The 14,374-nt window shown below is 37.2% G+C and overlaps 1 protein-coding gene across 1 annotated transcript; it reads left to right on the top strand.

Annotated features, from left to right (window-relative positions):
- The first annotated feature begins 315 nt into the window (after nucleotides 1-315).
- Nucleotides 316-14,374, top strand: LOC113075312 (phosphatidate phosphatase LPIN1). The gene is made up of 18 exons (XM_026248008.1): nucleotides 316-457; nucleotides 2,285-2,485; nucleotides 2,574-2,669; nucleotides 3,508-3,722; nucleotides 4,039-4,125; nucleotides 4,314-4,428; nucleotides 4,562-4,829; nucleotides 4,916-5,009; nucleotides 6,016-6,052; nucleotides 7,306-7,398; nucleotides 7,494-7,549; nucleotides 7,631-7,766; nucleotides 10,009-10,157; nucleotides 10,236-10,322; nucleotides 10,405-10,557; nucleotides 11,270-11,384; nucleotides 11,510-11,613; nucleotides 13,739-14,374. Exons 2-18 carry the CDS (start codon nucleotides 2,294-2,296, stop codon nucleotides 13,893-13,895), a joined length of 2,154 nt encoding a protein of 717 aa, XP_026103793.1. The 5' UTR covers nucleotides 316-457; nucleotides 2,285-2,293; the 3' UTR covers nucleotides 13,896-14,374.

Raw genomic sequence — 14,374 nt, 5'->3', positions numbered from 1 at the left:
CTTATGTTTCCCATTACTTTACATTTTATGAAGCTTATAATATTTATGTATTTCAACTTGCCTATGCATTTAAACTTTCTACATGTAAAATGTTAAAAACAGCAGACACTGAACGTCAGTGAAAGCGGCTCACTGATTGGACAAGAGGATCACCTTACTAGAGCCACTCGGGACGATGAGAACTGCGCGCTGATTGGTCAGCACAGTCGTCTCACAGCCGCAACTATGTGTCATGAAAGCTGTGCGCTGATTGGACAGCAGAATCAATTCACAGCTTTCACTCAGCAGCGGGTACCCGCAAGAGCGGCTAATTTCTTTGATGTTTTTTTTTTTTTTGGTGTACGTGACGTCACATCGTCCGCTGACGAGACGCAAAATATGACAGCGAGAGTATGAATGTATGAATATTTCTGTTTGTCCTTCACTCCTCAACACCATTAGCTGAGCGAAGCTAGAGGTGAGAGAGACTTTATTTACGAACATACATCTACCTAACGTTAGTATAAACCACTACAGCAAGCTATTGATGATGGTTTGGGATGTGAAATGAAATTGTGTTGTTGATATTCTTAAATGACATGTGTAAAAAATGTTTTCGTATTTATTCTGATTGCATAACTCATATAATGACAGCTGTTGATGAGTCACTTTCAAAGCTGATATTTTGTCCTGTTCATATCATAAGTGTTCATATCTGTCCTTAATCTTTTAGTCTTTTTCTAAGTATCCGATTATTTAATGTCGAAAAAAAAAATTAGTATGCTACAATATAACATTTTATAATTTATTTATTAATATGAAATAAGAAATTAATATAAATAAATAATAAAAAATATTATAAATTATACTTTTATATATCAGATTATATATTATAATTATTAATTAATGCATATTATATTATAATTTTATATTATTATGTACGCTTAATATTATTATGCTAATTTTAAAATAATATAGTTATAATATAATTTTATGTTGTTAACGATTACATTTTAATTACTGAATACAAATAACTCAAATATATTCTGACAGATTGTCTCTTTCTCTGTCATTTTTGCATTGACTCCACTTAAAGCTTAATGCTTCAATAAGAAACCGATGGCTTCGTAGCCCTCCTCTCTGGATATTTCTGGATTCATCTGTTCTCTTAACTCAGTTAGCATGTCTGGGGCTGACATTATTAACTTATGGAGGAATATGACACTAGGAGGTGTACAGCAGTGATAATATCACATGAGCACATTGACATTGTGTATGTAAGTACAGGACAGATTCTGAAATCTGATCCTGAGGTGTTTGACAGACGGGTGGTCTTAAATAGAGTCTATAAACATGTATGTTATGGTCAGATCATTAACCTTCAGCTGAGGACTGAATGTTTCATATTGCCCAGACAGTATTTGATAAAAGCATCATGTCTGTTTGATCAAGTGTAGAAGTAACGTGACAGAATTCCTGCTTGTAGTCTGATATACTGTCATGACCTTCGCTAGAGATTATGACAGAAAATCAATAATTAATTTGCCGTTGTTATGAATTAGAATTTAATGTCCTTCATTATACAATGCTTAATATACTCGATTATTTCAAAGCAAAGTGTGTAATTTCTGCACCACTATTGGCTAATTTACCAAATGTAATTGAAAAAATAGCGAGATTTTCTGTAGGAATTGTAAGTGATGCCCATACAAAAGTTGCAACCACAAAGCTGAAGTGTAGCGAGTGCCTTTAAGAGTTTTGTTATGTGGCTGCTAGGATGTTTTGGTTGGTTGTGTGCTTTTTCTTGTCAAAAACATCCACTTTCTAGTTTCTATGATATGCTGTTCTCTCTGAAAGCAATAGATCACCCCAAAATGACAATTTCCTCACCCTCAGGCCATCCGAGATGCACATAGATGAGTTTGTTTCTTCATAGGAAAAGATTTGGAGAAATTTAGCATTACATAATTTTCTTACCAATGGATGCTCTGCAGTGAATGGGTGCCGTCAGAATGAGAGTCCAAACAGCTGATGAAAACATCACAGTAATCCACAACCAATCCACACCGCTCCAGTCCATCAGTTAATGTCTCAAAAAGTGAAAAGCTGAGTGTTTGAAATGAACAAATCCATCGTTAAGAAACGTCAAAAGTTCAAACCATTGCCAAAATACAAGTGTCATTCTGACGGCACCCATTCACATTGGTGAGCAAGTGATGGACTGCTAAATTACTCCAAAAATGTTCCATAGAGTTCATACTGACCATACTCCATAAATGACGTCTCTCCTCTGTTCTCCATTTAGTCTCAGACCATGAATTACGTGGGTCAGCTAGCGGGGCAGGTGTTTGTGCAGGTGAAGGAGCTCTACAGAGGTCTGAATCCTGCCACTCTGTCCGGCTGCATAGATGTCATTGTTGTCCGGCAGCCAGATGGAGCTCTAATCTGCTCTCCATTTCACGTACGCTTCGGAAAAATGGGTGTCCTGAGATCACGAGAGAAAGTGGTGAGTGATATGACTTCTGACCTCTCTATGACATCCGGTTGATCTAGAATGTATTGACTTCTCTTCTCTCTCTCTCTCTGTCGATCAGGTAGACATTGAGATCAATGGGGAACCTGTGGATTTGCACATGAAGCTGGGCGAGAACGGAGAAGCTTTCTTTGTCAAGGAGACAGAAGCCGATCCGGTGCAGAACATGCAATCCCTCACATTATGACCAATTTTCATGCTAGTTTCCTTTCCAAAACTCTGGTCACACTAAAAATGTGCTCCATTCACTTCTATTCATATTAAGCACTGGAGACCAGAGAACGCAAGCTCAAGTTTGGTGACCTCTGACCTATGAATTGACATAGCGCAAAGATATTTGAACTGTAAAGGATATAAACATAACAGATCTCGATTAAATAAATGTAAAGCTGCATGGAAGTCTGAAGTATTTTCAAATGCTCAAAGCCTACTCTGATCCTGCTGTCATCTTGATCCAGTTTTCTGAAACAGATTCTGAACACAATGTAATACTTTTAGAATTTATAATGTTTTCAAAACATTCTAAGCTCTTAAATTCTAAAAAGAACAGTGCCATATTCTAGAACAGTACAGTGATGTTAGAACATAGAACAGCATTTTGGAACAGAATAGTATACTTAAACAGATTCGTTTTCTGAATGGGATCATATTGAAAGGAATACAGGAAGTAAATTGAGGCCTCTGTGAATCTGACATTCTTTGAGAAAAGAAAAGAAAAGAAAGAAGATGTTTTGTTTATAAGAATCAGACTTTGTGGTGCTAAGATCAGCTGAGTGAATGAACATCCTCTTTTTATTCCCACAGAGTCTTATTTTCCTCAGTTTTGTTGTAATTTAACACTGCAGCTTACTACACCACATTTTATATTTACTCAATAAAATTACCTGACCCCATTTAGAGCCTAAACAAACGTCGTACTAATGTCTAATGATAGTACAAACTGTAAGTCTCATGTTCACTTTTTTTTTTTACTTTCCCTTTGTGATTCCTTACAGGAAGTGATTCCATCTTACCTGGCCACTTCTCCCATTCCGTCTGACGGGGGGCTACTGATGGGCTCCAGCCGCGAGAATGCAGTGATGAAGAAGAGGAGGAAGAGGAGAAGGAAGTGCAGAGTGGAGGATGTGAAGGTGGAGAAGAGTGTGGAGTTCTCAGAGGAAGAACTGTTCAACATCGACATCAATGACAGCGACGAGCCCGATCAGAACAGGTCAGCTGATCTCTGTTTAAGCCATTTCAGAGCAAATACATACATATCAAAATAGCTGATAGTGTTTTGTCATAAATGACTCTAATATTATTTCTGAAAGATCATGTGACACTGACGACTGGAGTTATGATGCTTAAAAATTCAGCTTTGATCACATAAATTACATTTTAAAATATATTCATATAGAAAACAGTTATTTAAAATTGTATTTTGATCAAATAAATGCAGCCTAGGTGAGCACAAAAGACTTCTTTTAAAAACATTTTTGAACTATATTGCTCAACATAGGTATCTTCTTATGTATCTATGTGTGTAGAGACCTGATGAATGGAGGTTCATCCACTGAAAACACACAAAACACAATTCATGCTCGTTCAGATGGAGAGTGGAGTCCTGTTCACAGGTGGTGTACAAATACACAGACTTGCTCACACGCACCACTATTCAACACTTTTTCTGCTAAAATATTGCCAAAAAATTTCTGTCAGTGCTCTCCCTGCAATTTGTTTTAGCTTTATTAGCACAGTATTAATGAGTTTTGCATATAAATATCTAGTTTGTGCAATAAAGGAACCTGTTTTTTCTCTCCAGTCCTAATGTGTCTCGTCCGTGCACACCTAAAAGTGACTCTGAGCTTCTTAGTAAAGATCAGCTGGAGGATTCGGCAATGTTGTGGTCCTGGGGGGAGTTACCGCAAGCTGCCACGGTCAGAGTTATCCTAAAAAACAACTCACTGACACATTAATCCATCTAACATTAACTATAACATCCATGTGATTCGAAATACCCCTCATATATTAAACTCATACTTACTCCCTAACAAAATTATGTATTTACAGCCATCGTTTCTGTCAACGAAACCAGATGTCATGCCTGCATGTCCACTGTCAATCCCGGTCTCTGACAACACACATTTCAGAGTCATCCCTGAGATGGCAACCCATGGCCATAACAGAAACCGGACATTAGATTCTGATGGCCAATCAAACAGAGCCAAAGAGCAGGATGTGACACCAGCGGCTTGGGTGATGTCAGAGGTTGAGGAGGGCGGAGCAAAGGCTGGACCCCGCCCACAAAACAAGACTGATTCCCCTTCTAAAAGAAAAGGTTATTGTGCATTGTTTTTTTGGTTAAAAATTCAGCTTGTTTTTGTGCATTATGTAATTCATAGTGATGCATGTGTTCTCTTGCAGATAAGAAAAGCCGGCATCTGGGTTCTGATGGCGTGTACTTGGATGATATAAAAGATCTGGAGCCAGAAGTGGCGGCACTTTACTTCCCTAAAAGGTGTGTTATCATAATGTCACCTCTCTTTAAAGCTGCCCTAACTCTGTAAAGCATGAACAAGGAAATAATAGTATGAAAAATCTCATTTTCAGAATTGAATTATTTTATGAGGTAAATCTAAGATTAACATTAATATTTGGTCTGTATGAAGAATTTCAGTCAGGTTTCAGGCCTCACCATAGCACAGAAACTGCATTTGTTAAAATTACAAATGACTTGCTTCTTGCATCAGATCAAGGCTGCATCTCATTTCTAGTTTTAATCGATCTTAGTGCTGCATTCGACGCCATAAATCATGACATACTCATAGATCGATTACAAAACTATACAGGTATTCAAGGGCAGGCTCTAAGATGGTTTAGATCCTACCTGTCCAATCGCTACCATTTTGTTTATTTAAATTGGGAGTCATCTCATTTATTATCAGTAAAATATGGTGTGCCATGAGGATCTGTCCTAGGTCCTTTTTGATTTTGTATCGATTTGTATTGTAAAAAGCGCTATGCAAATAAACTTGAATTGAAAATTGAATTGAATTTCAAGACAAACTCTTACTGAAGCAACTTAGGTTAACTTGAATATACATACATAATTTTTTTGAAAAATCATAGTAAAATGTGGTTATCAAATTTATATATCAGGCTTTTGAGGCATGTTTATTTGAGTATCTTGAACCTTCTGACAAAATATTTGTAGAAATATCATATTTGATACATCAGGCTTTCATGGATTACATAGTATGATATCGTAAGAATATGAAGCTCATACTTGAGGAGTAAATTAAATAAATTAGGCTATATTCTGAGCACCACTGAGGAAAAATATGCTTGGTGCAGATGCTGATACTTACATGATCAAATATTAAGATTACATTTTTATAGTATGTAATGTAAATCAGTAAGATTTTGCTTCAGTCCAATAAGTGAATATTTTGAAATAATATTGCTATAGTTATTCGTACATCAGTAAAGAATTTAGAGCAAACTTGCTAAAAAGTATAAACTATGTTGGCTATGCAAGCCTTCCAGAAACCATTGTCTAAGGTACACACACACACACACACACACACTTACAAATCAGTGCTTTCATATTAATTTTATTTCACTGATTCGAGTCACTCACATTTTGGGGGTCGGTGAGATTTCTTTTTTTTAAAGCAAATACTTTTATTTTGGTAAGATGCATTAAAGGGATACGCCACCGTGTTTTCATATTTAACTATACAAAACTTCGTCTTGGCGCAGTAATATCTTCACTAGAGGGAGCATGGGACGGTGAGAGGATTTTTCACGAGTGAAGATATTACTGCGCCAAGACGAAGTGCTTACAAGCACTTGCCATGGTATTCCGCCATACAATATAGTTATCCATTTTACACGCTTAGAAAAGCGCAACGTTTTGTTTTGTGTTACCATCCTAGGTCGAGTTACACTACGCGAGTAACTGTATTTAAATAGGGAAAACGTGGAGGTGTTTGGTAGCTTCTCTGCTTGGCCCATATTGAATGAATGGGCTAAGCTAAGTGCTTTCAAAGTGTCACCGCACTGAGACAAGAGAGGTATGTATCAACTCGTCTTAGGTAAGGGAAAAACATAGTTTAATATGAAAACATGGTGGAGTATCCCTTTAAAATGATCAAAAGTCACAGTAAAGATATTTATAATAATGTTACAAAAGATTTCTATTTACAAATAAATGCTCTTTTGATTTAACTTTCTATTCATCGAATAATCTAAAAAAAAATGTCAATATATTATACACAAATATATGAAGTAGCACAACTGTTCTCAAAATTGATAATAATAATAAATGTTTCTTGAGCACTAAATCAGCATATTAGAATGATTTCTAAAAAATCATGTGACACTGAAGACAGTAGTAATGATGCTGAAAATTCAACTTTGATTACAGGAATAAATTACACTTTAAAATATATTCAAATAGGAAACACAAACTGTAGTATTTAATGATTTTACTGTTCATATTGTGTTTTTGATCAAATAACACAAGACGTTTGTAGTTTGACATCTTCACATATGTAAGATGACTCTGGGATAAAGTTTTCCCATGTGTTTTCTTGTCCTGTGTATCACCTCCCTGTGTGTGTGTGTGTGTGTGTGTGTGTGTTTTAGTTTGCAAGGCTCAGTCATGTGTGTTCTATGCTGGAGTTTGTCTTCTGTCACGTACCTCGTTTCTTTACTTCTTCAGTTCGTTGCACTAGTTTCTATCAATCCTTTTCCCTGCATGAGAGCCCAGCAGTTGTTGAGCATTACGCCTGTGCGCATGTCCCTCACAGGCCACCATAGAGAGACTTATGAAGGAGAAAATGCCCAGAAATCAAGGAAGATGGTGGTTTTCATGGCGAGGAAGAACAAACAGCTCTAAACCGGTACTCAAACATGTACACCTCATCACCATGGGCTTTGTTTCAAGGGTTTGTGACTTTATGTGAAGTCCCTATAGGTGAGTCCTTTGTGTTTGCAGGATTTAGTCTCAGGCGGTTCATCATGTCCTGCAGGAGATGAGACCATCAAGAACAGGTTCATATCTGACAGAATAATGTCATCTGAATTATTGCAGTCTGTAATCATTCATTTGCCTGATCAAAAATGTGTTTACAGGCGGAAAGACGAATCCTCCTCCAGCGATGAAGACTTAACTGCAAAACAAAGCCCTGTCCCTGTTCACACAGACCCCGCCCCTGCAGGAGGGGGCGTGTCCTATCAGAAAACACTTCGCCTCTCTTCAGAACAACTGGTAAGAATATTGAATTTAATTAAGAAACATTTACGATCTTAATCTTAATTTATTAGATAAACCTGGAACAGATTTGATGCCAGACTGAATACTAGTAAAACCTAATTTAATTAAAGCACCAAAAAGTAATATTTAGCAAAATATTTAATTATAAAACAAATGCTCTGGAATCCCATACAGAACTTGAATCAGTGACTCATTCAAATGAACCAGCTCACTAGAATGATTCAGATTGTACAAAAATACGTACGAGAAGAGGCAAGGATGCATTAAAGTCAAAATCAGAAGTGACAGTCAGCGCTTTAAGTGGGCCGGTACACACCGGTACCATAGACTGTAAAAATACCGGCACTTCCAAATATAGCTCTTGAGCATACTGCCACTTCTCCTTGCACCCAGAACGTGCTTTTAGCGTTTGGTACATTCATTTGGACATCTGTTTTAATAGAGGTTTTAATCCTTTGTCTGCGCTGCCGCTTTTCAGAACGCCCTTCACAATGCACGCTTTCTAATTCTTCCTAGTTTAGAGTATGAAGCGTGAATCATTTGAGTCAGTTCGGGAGTTCAGAGAGGGTTCGCGAATCATTTGAGTCAGTTCGGGAGTTCGTAGCGGGTTCGCGAATCATTTGAGTCAGTTTGGGGATCGCGAATCATTTGAGTAAGTTTTGGAGTTCGGAGCGGGATCGCGAATCATTTAAGTCAGTTCGGGAGTTCGGAGCCAGGGGGCAAGGAAGTCGACCGGAAGTTGAAGTCGGGTGGGGGCTGCCATCTTGTAGCAGAACTTCACTTGCGTTAGCATTCCCATTGACTCCCATTCATTTTGGCGTCCCTTTGACAGCGAATAACTTTACATCTGAGGCGTTTAAAGACTCGGTTTGTCCATTATTTATTTCTAAAGATACACGACAATGTATAAAGGGCTCCATTACCTTCTATGTTACATTATGGCCCTGTATAAACAGTTTTTGTAAAAAATAGGCTAACGATTGCGTCATAACCACTATTTTCTCTGTCGCATTACCGTACAGACAGGAGGAGAAGCTCGCAGGCAATTAACTTAATATGGCGTACTGGCGTTACATTTTAAAATACTATACAAAATAATTAATCAGAATACTTACTCCTGCTCACTCACGACAAAGAACTCCCCGCTCAAGCTCGCCATCTCTGCAAGATTAACGATGGCAGTTTGCACGCACAGCTACTAGAACATTTACATCTGTCAGACAGGTTGCTGACGTCGTCAAGCTTTGTTTGAGTCTGCGCGTCAGAAACGGAAGTGCTAAAAAATGCTAAAAATGGTCTTCACTTGTCTCAATTGAGTTCCAATGGGGTCGCTGTGTCCATTTCTTTTACTGTCTATGTTCGGAGCGGGTTCGCGAATCATTGAGTCAATTTGGGGATCGCGAATCATTTAAATCAGTTCGGGAGTTCGGAGCGGGATCGCGAATCATTTGAATCAGTTCGGGAGTTCAGAGCGGGTTTCGCGAATAATTTGAGTCAATTTGAATGCAGTAGCTCTTTCTAAGGGTATTTTTTCAAAATCCTTTTGCACATTTTATTTATGTTCAGTAGTTCTTTCTAGCTCAAGCAAATCCACAAACTAATAAAAGGATTTATTATTAAGGTCACCTGTTGACTGCTGTATATAAAACCCCTTCAATATAGTAATAATAGTAATAATATTTTTTGGCTATAATAGAGTACCGGCACCTCTTTTGGGCCACTTAAAGCACTGGTGACAGTAAAAACATTTATAATATTACTAAAGATTTCTATTTTAAATAAATTCTGGTCTTTTTAGTTTTATATTCATCAAAGAATCCTGAATTTGTGTGCACAAAAATACTAAGCAGCACAACTGTTTTCAACAGTCACAGTAAGATAGTACTAAGATAGTTTCTTGAACAGCAAATATTCAGTATATTAGAATGATTTCTGAAGGATTATGTGACACTGAAGACTGGAGTAATGATGCTGAAAATTCAGCATTGCATCACAGGAATAAATTACTTTTTAAAATATATTCAAATAGAAAATAGTTATTTGAAATGGTAATAATATTTCAGAATATTACTGTATTTTTGATCAAATAAATGCAACTTTGGTACACATTAGAGAATTTTGAATGGCAGTGTATATAGCTGCAAAAGATGCTTGTAGTCCACCAGTTCACTAGAATGATTCAGAGTTTCCAAAACTACCTGTGAGAGAAGTGTCTCTGATTGTGTGTCTGCTGTAGGTCAGTCTGCAGCTAAAGGACGGTCCTAATGATGCGGTGTTTAGTGTGACGACTCAGTATCAGGGCACGTGTCGCTGTGAAGGAATCATCTACCTGTGGAACTGGGATGATAAAATCATCATATCAGACATCGACGGCACAATCACCAGGTACATCATCGCAAACATAATCGTAACCTTAAGCAATAATTTATCTTTTCGTGTAACGTTGTTGATCTTCTTTCACAGGTCAGATAAGCTAGGGCACATTCTGCCCACGCTGGGTAAAGACTGGACCCATCAGGGCATCGCAAGTCTGTATCACAGCATCAGCCAGTAAGAGGCCACACACGCTTTCTCTGATTCTCTGATAGGTCAGTAGGATGAGGAGTGAAATGCACCTGTGTATGTTTCATAGGAATGGTTATAAGTTTCTGTATTGCTCGGCGAGGGCGATCGGTATGGCTGACATGACGCGGGGTTACCTGCACTGGGTAAATGAGAGAGGAACCATGTTACCCCAGGGACCCGTTTTACTGAGTCCCAGCAGCCTGCTATCAGCACTGCACAGGTGATTACTCTCACACAAACACGCTGAGAAAAAAAAAGGATTGTAGCTGTAGGATTTTCTTTATACTAAATAAATTACAAATAAATTTCACAAATAATCACAAGAAAATATCAAGTGACACATTGAATTAAATGTGAATTTTTGAAGCAGGAAGACTGAAATAGAAGTTTCTTGTAAAATGTTTATTTACTACTTGCAGTGCGCACTCACACACACAGATTTAATTAACTATTAGTGCAGTCAAATGATTAATCAATTAAACATAACATTTTACTTAAATATTTAAATGCATGTGTTTTTTATTTATATATACACATAATAAATATACACAGTACACACAAATAAATTATGTAAATACATTTTTTATTTTGGATGCCATTAATCGTTTGACAGCACTACTTATCTGAAGGCATCTTGTGGCCTTCTATTGATTTTATATTAACCCAGATTCCATTTTCATGTAATCAATTCAAAATAAAATAGCACAAACTGATTTAAAAGAATTTGAGTTACATGATTTATTTTTGAGATTCTATAGATATGTTCTGCATGGATATACAGAATTGATTTTATTCTTTATGTTAAAAACTCTAAAGTTACCCTAGTATTTGGACCCAAATAAAGGATTTAATGCATAACAACTTTGACTGACGTTATAAAGTGTAAATATAGTAAAACAAGTAGATACACGCCATCTCTTTCTGTTTTTCAGGGAGGTAATCGAGAAGAGGCCGGAGAAGTTTAAGGTGGCGTGTTTGACAGACATTAAGAATCTGTTCTTCCCAAACACTGAACCCTTCTACGCAGCGTTTGGGAACAGAAACACTGTGAGTGAACCCAGAGAGACGATGAGATTGCAAGAAATGCTGTAGAATATTGGCCTAATAAAGATGCCTGGAGGTGATCTGTGCGATGTGTAGCTTTGTAATCACCCTGTCTGTTGCGTCTGTAGGATGTGTTTTCCTATAAGGAAGTTGGTGTTCCCTTAAACAGAATCTTCACTGTCAATCCTAAAGGAGAACTGATCCAGGAACATGCAAAGACCAACATCTCATCGTGAGTATGAACTACTGAGTGACCAGTGTTGGGGAAGCGCCTCTGAAACTGTAGTTTGTCCAGCTGCAAGCTACTCATAATGTCTAGTTCAACTACACACAAGCTACCTTTCTGAAAAAAAGAAGAATTAAAATTGTTAGCTGTTAATTTTGTTAGTAAGCTTTTAATATATACTATATACTAAGCATTGGGGCTCTCAAAATGTTTATTTTTCAGTCAAACCCCTTAGAAATAAAATATTTACTTGAAATACCCTGAGATATAAGCTAATGTTTAAATAATTTAATGACACTGAATCACAAATTCACTGTTCTCTTGTGATATTTGTATGACATGCAAGAAAACATGTTTGTTTTTTCTATTCTTCTTTGTTTTTATTTTCAAAATATTTAGTTTATTTTGAAATTATTATCATTAGTATATACTATAACTATAAAAATGAAGACATAAATATAATACTTAAAATATAAAAGAAAAAAAAGAATATTTGAAAATTATAGCATTAAGTTATAGTACTAATGATTCTTCATTTTAATTCCTTTTAACATTTTAAACCCTCAAACTTTTATTTTGGAGAAATACTAATCCAATTCTGATTTCTGTCTGATTGTAAATAAAGAGAATCTTGCACAAATTGCATTGCCAGAAAATCTGAAGACAGTTAATGAATCAGGGGCACAGTTTTTGAAATGGTTCATTTAAATGAAGTTTCCAGAAAAAAATTCTCACTAGGAGCCTGTTTACATTTTACAGATTTGGTTCTATTAGATCAAACTCTGGTGCATTTTCTTTGTAAATAAAATTTGTTAAATAAAAATACCACCATATGACCATACATACAGCGAACGCATTTAGCCCAGAATGCACACACATGATTTTAATGTTTAGTTCCAGTGCTTTAAGTGGCCCAAAAGAGGTGCCGGTGTTCTCTATTATAGCCAAAATATATATATATATTTTCTGTTTTTTTTTTTTTTTTTTTTTTTGATGACTCCCCTCATCCCCTGAGGTAACAACAACTATATTGAAGGGGTTTTATATACAGCAGTCAACAGGCGACCTAAATAAATTAAATGTGCAAAAGGATTTTGAAAAAATACCCTTAGAAAGAGCTACTGCATTCAAACTCCCGAACTGATTCAAATGATTCGCGATCCCCAAATTAACTCAAATGATTCGTGAACCCACTACGAACTCTCGAATTGATTCAAATGATCCGCGAAGCCGCTCCGAACTCCCGAACTGATTCAGATGATTTGCGATCCCCAAATTGACTCAAATGATTCGCGAACCCGCTACGAACTCCCAAACTGACTCAAATGATTCGCGATCCCCAAACTGACTCAAATGATTCGCGAACCCGCTCCGAACTCCCAAACTGACTCAAATGATTCGCGATCCCCAAACTGACTCAAATGATTCGCGAACCCGCTACGAACTCCCAAACTGACTCAAATGATTCGCGATCCCCAAACTGACTCAAATGATTCGCGAACCCGCTCCGAACTCCCAAACTGACTCAAATGATTCGCGATCCCCAAACTGACTCAAATGATTCGCGAACCCGCTACGAACTCCCAAACTGACTCAAATGATTCGCGATCCCCAAACTGACTCAAATGATTCGCGAACCCGCTCCGAACTCCCGAACTGACTCAAATGATTCACGCTCCATACTCCGAACTAGGAAGAATTAGGAAGCGTGCATTGTGAAGGGCGTTGTGAAAAGCGGCAGCGCAGGCAAATGATTAAAACCTCTATTAAAGCAGATGTCCAAATGAAAGTACTGGTACGCTAAAAACATGTTCTGGGCGCACAGAGAGGTGGCTGTACGCTCAAGAGCTATATTTGGAAGTGCCATACTACAAGTGTAAACACAGCCTAACATCTATCTATCTATCTAGTCTGTTATATCATAAGTAGCACTCACTGAACCACTAGCATTCCTGAAAAGATTATATTGTTTAGAAAAGAGCTGAACTGTCGTCATGCTACTGATAAATGTAGTCAAGTCTGTTGTGTTGCTACTTTAAGTTAGTTACTCTTGCAGTTACCACTGCTACTGATTGTGTGTTCGTAAACACTTGATATGAATGAGTGTGTCAGCTGTGCTTTACCTGTGCAGGTACGTTCGTCTAGGTGAGGTGGTGGATCATGTTTTCCCGCTCCTGAAGCGCAGAGGTTCTTGTGATTTCCCCTGCAGTGACACCTTCAGCCAGTTCACCTTCTGGAGAGAACAGCTCCCCCTCTTGGATGGACAGATAGTGAACACCAGTCACTGAACAGCTGCGCTGATCCACACACAACATCACGTGTGGACGGACAGACGCTTGCATAAACTGAACACAGAATTAAATCTGTGCGATTATATGAAAATCACACATAATAAACATGTGTGCATCTGGACTTCAGAAAAAATTGCACTTTCTTTCAAAGAAGTCTTCACATGTCACTTGTGATTTAGAGTATATTGTTAGTTGATTTGTAAAAATTAGCTCAGATCTTGGATATATTTTTCAGTTTTCAGTTTTGCTTGTGGCGATCACAAGCTTTTGTTGTGAAAAGCATCTGTTAATATATTAATTTACTGCAAGAACAATCCATCATATCAGGACAGTGAGTTTGTTGATATAGATTTCCATAAATTATCAAAAGAGTCCTGAAACTGAATGTTACATTTCACATAATTTTAAATGTCCAGGCCATATTTCACCCCAGATTCAATATTTAAAAAAAAAATTGACCATCAAACACATTTATT

Source organism: Carassius auratus, unplaced genomic scaffold, assembly GCF_003368295.1.
Source record: "Carassius auratus strain Wakin unplaced genomic scaffold, ASM336829v1 scaf_tig00016696, whole genome shotgun sequence".
Taxonomy (NCBI): Eukaryota; Metazoa; Chordata; class Actinopteri; order Cypriniformes; family Cyprinidae; genus Carassius; species Carassius auratus.
The sequence above is the reverse complement of the archived record's forward strand: the minus strand, read 5'-3'. Positions and strand labels throughout refer to the sequence as shown.